The following is a 9,894-nucleotide window of genomic DNA, read 5'->3' as shown; positions in this document are numbered from 1 at the left end:
GCTGGTATTAGAGATAACCTATTTCATTTAATAATATCATTTTTTATTTTAAGCAAATGAATAATATTGTTTGCAATTATAAATATGTTCTTGTGTGTAAGTGGGATGTAAATATGTGTAATATATAATATAGAGAAGTGTTATGTTGATATATTTTATATGTATTATTTTGGTGAAGTAAAATATTATATTTTATTTATAAGTTGTAGTTATTAATGTGTGATACCTTTTGATGTTTATTTGTTTAAATAATGTGTTTTGAGTATTTGTACTGCTACTTAGGACTTGCTTTAATGTAATTTATATAGTCGATATTCTCGATTTCAATATTTTTGACATATCTATGCTTAGTTATAAGTCACACTATTTTTGTTTCTGATATTTCTGTTTTCGATATCTTTTAGAATAGATATCTTGTATGTTGATTTTTTTTGTATGATATTAGTGACTTTTTTAAATTAAGTATAATGTCCCGTATTTTTGTTAATGATATTTAGGTCTTGATAATTCTGTTCGTCAATATTTTCTGGCTCGATATTATGTCCATGAATCCCCTCACTCTCTGTGAGACCTGCGTTGGCACTGCAGTGGAAATACCCACAGACGCCTTCGCACAAACACTCATGAAGTAAGTCATTGTGACTTCCTTTCCAGCTTAAAAGACGACAGCGTTGCTCTGCATCGTTATTCACAAAGGAAGTACACTAGCGACGCGAAGTTGAAGACGTATATAGACAACCTTAATGGCTTTGGTAAAAGGATTACGCTTGCTGTGTCTGTTTGCTGTTTTGCCTTCACATGGTAAGTATATTGATATTTTTCTAATTCAATAAAATCTGCTTTAGTTCAAACAATGTCCTTGTTTTGAAAGATAGGGGCTTTAACAGTGGCCCTACCATAAGCCTGTGCTTTAAGACAGAGGCATCAGCGCTTCCCTTTCTGTAAACAACGTGGTTAACAATGTGGTTAGCTGAGTACAGGAGCCAGCACACGCTTGACGTGCGCCTCAATGCTCGCAACTTAAAACTGTAAAAGAAAGGGATATGAAAAAAGTACGTTCCTAGAATTTTGTAACAAAAACAAAACGTTATAATACAGGCTCCTAAAATAAGTTTGTTTTTATACCTTTTAAATATCGGGAAAATTTTGCCTTTCAATTAGCTCATGAGTTTGTTGATGATTGAGAGAAAATTTAAATCGTTGAGGTTTTTTTCAATAACCGAAATCTAAGCAAATGAACGCCAGTCACCTCATACATATTCATGTTTATTGTGGATTGCTTGAAAGGTGGACTGGATTGTTCTTTTTTGTGGGCGCTACGAGAAACGCTTCAGTTATGTCTTTTTTTCTTCATTTTTGCTCTTTTCACTTATATTGTTTATAATGGGCCTCGACTTTAATGTTTGTAAGGGAGTAACATCGCCTTAACAAATAAAAAGAGAATGCATATGAGCCAGGGCCGGCTCCAGGGTGGTGCGAACGGTGCCACCGCACCGGGTGCTGGCTTCCTGGGGGCGCCGTGTTTGCAAGTTTAGTATGTTTTTCAAGCACCTGCTGCAGCGTTTCTTTCCTCCAACAATTGCCAGGCCTCATAAAAATGTCAAGATAACTCGTGTGATTAATTATCTTCCTGGAGAGAGATCAGTGTTTTGTATAGTTGAGGTTTTGACTTAGGTGAAGTTAGTGCAGAGGGTTAATATGCCTGCTGCAAAGAACGCTACCAAGTAGATTACAGAGTGCTTATAATGTAAACAGATCAGCAGGTTACTGCTTTCAAAAGAGACATCCTTTTGTTACTTGCAATTTATAACTTAAAAGTCCTAATATTCAACAGTGAGCTATTAGCTTTCATCATAGAACTGGATACACACTCCAAAGTATACATTAGAACATTGATTAATGTTGCATAAAGGGGTAATTTGGCTAGAAATCGATTCATTTTATTAAAGAAAACTCCCAACTATGCTGTTTCTTCTCCACCCCAAACACTCTTAAACTATACTGCCTACCAGTATGGATGACATGTGACTCCTACACTTTTAGTCCTTTGGCTTATGTAACATTTCCTATACAATGATTTACACATGTATGATTGATTGTCTCTGTGTAATGTGTGTGTGATGCAAAGTGCTCTGACACCCTACACTGGTATGAGTGGCGCTATATAACTAATTCAATGCATCTGAGAGAGTGTGGTTATGGAGACTTCGTCACTGTTAAAGGGTGCTAGTGAGAGAATCCGTGGTGGAGGTGGTCATTGGGGGGGCGCCAACAAACACTGTCGCACAGGGCGCCACCAGAACTAAAGCCGGCCCTGATATGAGCTTTACAATCTCATAGGAGAATCCTAGGTCATGTCGAGGAGGTACATATATAAATATAGGCCATTACTTATGTGGTATTTTATATCCATCCATCTGCTACACACAGTTAGTTGTTGATCAGAACCGAGAGGACGTTGCTTTTATGCCTTGAATAACAAAGTGCTGCAAATTAAAATAAACAGTTCCCGAATTCTGCTAAAGAGATATTGACTTGTTGTCCTGTGTAGTTTCGGCTGTGGCCTTAAACCGACACTAACAGTTTAGCGCTATTCGAGTCCTGTTTCCCACACGTGCAGGCCATACTGTAAACCGATGGTGTGGCTGTGTCATAAACCATACAGGGGAATCCCACAATAGAATGCCAACAGGCTCGTAGGCTATTTCCTGTACCCAGATTACTAATATACTGTGCCCATCACGTGCTCTTATTTGAGATGCCACCAGAGACACTTCAGGCTACTTGTTGCATGCCTCAAAAGAGACCTCTTTGGGGAAAACATAACTATTTGTATCGAGTAAAGCAGATTTTGAAATAAAACCTAGGGATGTGCGAACCTGCAACCATTTTTTTTGCAAGCTTTGAACAGTCCCTCAAAAAATATGAAAAATATGCAACGGTGGTGAATGTGCACAGGAGTTGGGCTTTTCCGTGACAATCGGGACTTCCACAAGAATTTTGTTTGCAAGTGTCATCTATGTTGACTTGCTTTCGAGAAAAAGCTAAATAAGGTATTGACTCTCCTTCAAATTGATAATAAGTTACATGTGCAAAGTATTTTCAGAATGTTTTCAGGAAAGGAACATCTCTGCAATAGATGGGCTTGCATACAAAATTGTCTTGATTTAGGTTTCAACATGGTACTCATGAGAAGAAAGTATATAAGGATGCACTTGCATACAAAAGGGCCTGCTTCACAATGTTAAACGTAGACTTATGTGTGTCTTTACAGTTTTTTGGTAATCACAAACTACAAGTTTATTTTTACTAACAGTAATTCTATGACTATAGAGACCAAGACTGGCTTTAAGCGCTGAGCTTGGAGGGCGCTGTGTTTAGAAACAACATGGGTTTAAAAGAACCGGCTGCAGAGTTCCTTGAGTGGCCAGCAGTTTTCAGGCAAAAGTAAAAATGTCATCATCACTCTGGTGATTAATGCTCCTTCTGTAGAGGGATCCGAGTTTTGTTTAGTGGCAGTTTTGACTCAACATAAAGTAAAACAGAGGGTTAATATGCCTGATGCAATGGACAAGAACCATGCAAATCACAGAACTGTATTTAATGTGGATAGCTCAGTGGGTTACTGCTTTTGTCACAGATATCCTTTTGTTACTTGCAGTTCATAAGTTACAATCCTAATATAACACAGTCACCTATGCCTGTCATCAAAGAGCTGCATGCATACTGCATGAAATAGGCTAGAATGGTATGTTTCTTCATCTGTCTTTCATTAACCTAATCTTGGTAAAAAGAGTTTGTTTGTGTATAGATATGTTCTTATTAGTAAGGCCAACCCTAACCACTGTGGTTCGTGGTATTGTGGTATATTTTAAATCCTGAGTATGTGCTTCTCCAGACCAAACACTTTTAAGATACACTGCCTACTAGTATGAATGACCTGATTTCAACACCTCGTTTTATGTAACATTTCATATAGACTGATTTACACACATATGATTTATTATCTCTGTATAATGTGTGTGTGATGAAAGGTGCTCTCACACACTACACTAGTTTGAGTAGCGCTCTAAAACATATCTAATATATGTGAGGGGAGTTATGGAAAGATGAAGGGCTCTGTTGGAGGGAATTTTTGGAGAAGGAGGTAATGGGGGGATATAAAAAAATAATTTGGCACCAGCGCGGCTGAAGCCGACCCTGGAGAAGGTTCCACAGTCGGGGCAGAGAACTCCACACATAAAAAAGATAGGACAGGCCTTTCTTTTTATGTAGGGAGTGTCCACCACTAGTGCAGAGTCTCTGCAGTTGTAAAACTGCTACTATTAAAATTAAACTTGTTGTTTGTGAGTACCAAAAACATATTAAACTTACACAAATTGTAAGTTCATCTTTGTGAATCAGGCCCAAATAGTTTAATTTTACAGATAGTAATTTACGTCCACGGTGACTCCGCAGTTGGGGCGGAGTCTCCGCCATGAGTGCGGAGCCTCTGCAGTCGTAAAATTACTATTAACAGAAAGTTACATGAGTGTGCAAGTGAAGGGAAAGTATGAAAGTCAGCAAACTACTAACAGTCCGATAATATTGATACAAGTGAAATTTTGCTCTCTTAATAAAAAATGTTGACACCTCTAATATCAAATGAGAATCAAAATCAAGTAATATATAATGATTTTGTCTACTTAGAATCGGATTGTTTTCTGTCAAACAGCTACATCAATTTGCGTCAATGTTTATGTATAAACTCTCTAATGTAAGTTCATCGATTCTTTCAATAGGAATTCTGTCCTACACTCTCTTTTTTCAATTGTTTCCAAAGTTTCCAAATTCTGGGTCCGGAGGACATGAATTTATTTTATTGATTTTATTTATTTCCTAAAATCGAGCCAAAGACGTTGGCTTTCAGACACCTTGGCATGCTTTTAGACACAAAATGGGTGGATTGGGACATTTAGTGTGTCAAGTGACAGAAATGAATGATGAACACATGCACCGTGCAGTTGGGGGTCATGGCTGGTGCAGCTCAGTTGATCTGACTGATATCTAGAGAGGGGACGATTGAGATGGTTATTGCTTAAACCATTTTGTGGCTTGGCATGGATGGTATCTACCAAATGTATTGTTAAAACAGTTGTTATTAAACAGTCCTTAAAAGAAGCAAAATGGGATGTTGCTGATGGATTGTTTAGTTAAATATGGAATGCCTGCTATCTAAAATGGCTGTTTCCAATAGTGTATTTTTCTGGTTTTGCAGTTTGTGTACTGTGTCACATATTCTCGTGAGAATTTCTGAATTTATAACAATATTCACTGATTCCCCTTCTGCTTCAAGCTAATAGTAATGGACAGTTCCAGGGTTTATTTTTTATCTTAATCATGCCCAAGGATTAAATAAATGGCAGATATAATAGAAGTTTATAGCAGAGCTATGCAAACTAAATAACCTACAAACTGCACCACTAGCTGCTTTTTATATCATTTTTCAAGTGCCTTAAGCCATGTGTGATACATTCAGCCACCCCTGAATTTTTATCCAAAAGCATGCTGCTCTCTGGGTCTTGTAGTTTTGCCATTTTAGTTTAAAAAATCCCAACATGCAAAGTGATGTTGGTTTAGAAACAAGGAGTGTCGGAAAGCATCACTCGTAACATGGGCCACTTTGAGGCTATTTAAGTTTACAAAATATTCTGTCCCATTTCGAAAACCGCGACTGCTTGTTTTCACATCCAAAAGCAAACTTTGTTCACATGTTTTGTGAGAGTTCACACTTTAAGACTCATCATCAGTACTGTGCATTGGAGCAAGCTTTTATCATGACAGCCATTTTCTAGGTATCTTGCTGCACTCATTAACGCAGCAATGCAAGCAGTGGCGAAGCAAGGTCAGGTGTACCCGGTGCGGAAAATTTCTTGTCACCCTGGTTTGACGAAATGGCACAAATATTTTTGCAATTTTTTCACCCCCCTCAGTGATGACTCCCGGGGTGGCCCGCACCCCCCTTCCTACGCCACTGAATGCAAGCTTTCCTAGCACAATGAACAGAATCAGAGCAGGGTCGGCAGGAAGCGAAGCACAGAAGATCCCACCAGATACACTGAACAGGTAGCAACATTGCAGATTTCCCTCCCTCACATAACAGATACAACTCATGCATGATCATTGTAAGCTTCTTTCTCTCACAAAACAGGTACACACCTTGCAACAGACGTGCAAGCTTCGCATTTTAATTTGTGTGCAGATTTTATATAGCGCAAACTCCACCGAAGGTATTGGAGCGCTTTACATAAGCACCGGTTACATTACACATTCAGGCACGGGGAGATTAAATGATTTGCCCAAAACCACAGAATGTGGACGCGACCCCGAGGCTCGAACCCTGGTTTCCAGCACCAAAGTCGGCAATCTAGCCGACAGACAACATTCTCTCCCCATGGCGATAGAAAAATTAAGACGCTACTATTCTTCCCTCCCTCACACAATAGACACAACATAGCAGTAGTAGTGCCTGCCTCCCTCCTTATTGAGCATTTGTAGCGCAATAGCAGCACTGCAGCCCCCACTCCCCGCAACAGACTAGATACAACTAAAGGATCATTGGTGCAAGCTTCGCTCCTTCACAAGCAGGAGACATGCATGCGGCCCTTGTCAATAGGTCAGATGAAGCAAAGCAGCAATAGTTCACAATTCACTTCCTCCCAGAAAAGGCACACATAGCAGTACTAATTCAAGCTTCCCTCTTTTTAGAATGTACATTGCTAGGTAGCATCAGTGCAAACTTTCCTCCCTCACACAACAGAAGCAAGTTGGGCTGCAGCAGTACAAGCTTCGGGTCCTCACAGAATCGGTACAGCATGACAGGCACAAAGCACATTTCTGTCTCTCACAGAAGGAAAAGATGCAGCACAAGGTTCCCTTCGCAGCAAAATAGATCTTAGCACCAATGATGTAAGCATCAGTGTCATGTAGGTTACACACAGATCTCGGGAGCAGGTGCTTAATGCCCTGTTCACCCATTCACTCATTCATCCTGTGTCATACCAGGTCAGTACACCTGCTGACACTGTCTTTCACTTCTGATTTCACTTGCACTTCTGTCAGGGATCCTTCAGTTGTATTCTTCAAGCCACACTGAGGCCATGTTGAATCTTACTGCAATTGCTGAAACTTCTGCTGTTGTCATATCCTGCAGTCTTGCTACTGTCACTGAGTCATCTTGTCAGAGCCTGTAGTTCTACTGCTGTCATATCCTATTGGCAGTGCTTAATTTGTAAAAGAATGAGTGCTGTGGTAAATATTTCTCCTTTACCGGGACTGAATTTGATACAGGAACATAGTAAAATAGCTCAATAAAATGAGAGGCAGAATCCGTGGTATTAGAGGTTCGGAATGGGCTTTATTCCATTAATTCGATTATAATCGGTTGCTCCCAATGTTCCGTCACCACGAAGGTTCAGGAAGTGAAGCACACACTTTATTGACAAGAAATGACTTTTATAGTACATACATGACAATGAAGTAAATGCAGTAGGCGTAACAATTGATAAGGAAAATGACGAGTTGTTCTGCGTAACCAGAAATGGGTGTAATAAGGCGAAAAAAGGAACATAATTGGTTGTGATGTCATGTATAGGTGGATCTATAAGATAATACTTGGCATGGATGCGCGCGCAGCAGTCTGACGTGTAATTGACGTGTAACTAGGGGGTGAAGGGGACTTGACATTTAGCTCTACGTGTGGAGACAAGAAGTCTGGGGGGTCAAGTCAACCTAATCCCAAATCATATCTAACATCCTATGTTTAAAGAACTATGTTATCCATAAAAGAAGGACTCTCGGACAGAATCTATTCTATACTGACTGTGCGTGCATGTACAAGCGTCTAAGTGTCTACACTAAATGCGAGGGGGTAGGAATATTCCATGGTAACAGGGCTATGAATTACTTGCATGAGGACAGAGAAGATGGGCCTTTTTGCTTGGTAACTGGAAGAATGTTTACTTCTGCTACTAGGCAGGAATGCATCGGCTGAGGGGGAAGCAGATAATTCGAAGGTGAAATACAGTTCTTGGCAGAGAATAGGCTGATGTCAGGCTTCGTGAGCCGCGCAGAGAATGAGACAAAGTTCATGGTCACAGATGCAGGCTCAGACTGGAGCTTTCAGAGGCAGAAGGCAAGAAGAGTTTGATGACAGAATCAGGGCCTACTTGCCTGGACTGTAAAATGGCATAAGTGAACCATATAAAGCCGGTGGCTTTTCATACTTAGGAATGGAATATCCGGCCTATTCATGGCGGATCTGACAGAGGACATGTTGACGGTGGACGCACATGTGTTTGCGTCTTTATAACTGGAACTGGAGGGAACACACAGGTACTTGTGACATGCACATAGAACTGTTGGGGTCCAAGATAGGGGACATAACTGACCAGAAAAATCCATATTTCCACATTCCCTCCTTGTCCCCTACTTGCCCGTTAAGAGATATCAATCTTCATTAATCCATTGATCTGTTCATATAGCATCATTTGTTCTTCTTTCTTCTTCCGTGACGAATGAAATCTTGGTGGTGGAATACACGATGTGGCACACAGACCACAGATCGCTGGTCCACATTGTAGACATAGACAGCAACTGAATAGTAGGAGAAGGCCAATACCTAGGAAGGATAGAACTCTCCATCCCCAGGCTGATATCACATTCCAAAACCAACTGGACCAAGTCCAAGTGCCTGGGTTCTGGTGCATCTGGCTTACAATCTTGTGAAGGCGAGTTATAGCTTTATATACAGATGGCGAATTTTCTGGTATGAATACGCAGCAGCTTGATCCGATGACCCTACAAGCTCCGCCTCTATCAGCCAGGATGACGTCAAGGACAAGACGATTTTGAAGCACAACAATCCGCATAGCAGACTGCTCTTCTGTTAAATTGCCTAAGGCGGAAATAGTTTCATTCACTACTGCTTCAAGGGTTCTAGTTAATCTACGTATCAGCTTACTATTGGTAACTGTACCTATATAGGGAAAGATGCCTTTATTGAAATCTACATACTTGTCCCATGCCGTCTCAGTATAATCGACAATTGGGAGATCTCTCCGCTCTCTATTGTGTACTAAATGAATATTTCTATAATAATCAGGAGGTGCTAGGAAAACAGGTGGCAAAAGGAATGCTATGTAGCAGGTACCATCCCAATCTAGAGGTAGACGCATATATGCAGTCCGACCACATATAAAGTAGGAGTGGCGATAAGCTCTGAATGAAGATTTGCCTTGATCACTGAATTCTACTGTAGTAGTGCATTGACTATGGCCCATATGTATGGAACCAACCTTTCTTACACATAATTCACCTTTTGCTGGGAATACTGACATGGTGGGTAAGACTAGCTCAACTTCGGATACGACATTTAGAATCATGAGATTAGGTGTAAAATTACCTAATCCATACACTTCATTTTCTAGATCAGTTCCTGTTCTTTTGGGGCGACCCTCCTTGTCAGGGTAGCAGACTTTGAGTAAAACTAGGTTCAGGTTTCCCCATATCCAATGATCTTGGTAAACTGCTGTGTCTGAGTCTATGGAATTGATTAAACTGAACCATGCTCCACAGGAGCCATTGTGTGTAAATGGGTGTGGAAAGAATGGCAGGACTCCTTCATAATTCTGATAGGGAGGGAGTCGGCCACACACCCAACAATTAGTAGCATTACTAGTCTGATGGGAATGATGTAACATACTAATGAAAGTGTTATTGCGCAGCGCAAGTCTATAGGACAATTCATGCGGGGGTAAGTCACTAAAAGAATGTTCTGCAATAACATTGTGAACATTTCTGGCAATAGGGTAATATATGTGCAACAACATACTGGTAATAATTATTAAAAGACTT

General features: G+C 40.2%; 1 protein-coding gene across 1 annotated transcript in view; it reads left to right on the top strand.

The window, feature by feature from the left end:
• The first annotated feature begins 683 nt into the window (after positions 1–683).
• CRTAM (cytotoxic and regulatory T cell molecule) overlaps positions 684–9,894 on the top strand; it is a 108,718-nt gene continuing 99,507 nt past the window's right edge. The window contains exon 1 of the mRNA XM_085646767.1: positions 684–801. Coding sequence (XP_085502893.1) covers positions 744–801 — 58 coding nt within the window. The 5' untranslated portion in view covers positions 684–743. The remainder of the gene's footprint in view (positions 802–9,894) is intronic.

The sequence above is a fragment of the Triturus cristatus genome, chromosome 3_2, assembly GCF_964204655.1.
Source record: "Triturus cristatus chromosome 3_2, aTriCri1.1, whole genome shotgun sequence".
In the NCBI taxonomy this organism is placed as follows: Eukaryota; Metazoa; Chordata; class Amphibia; order Caudata; family Salamandridae; genus Triturus; species Triturus cristatus.
This window is presented reverse-complemented; position numbering and strand designations above follow the sequence as displayed.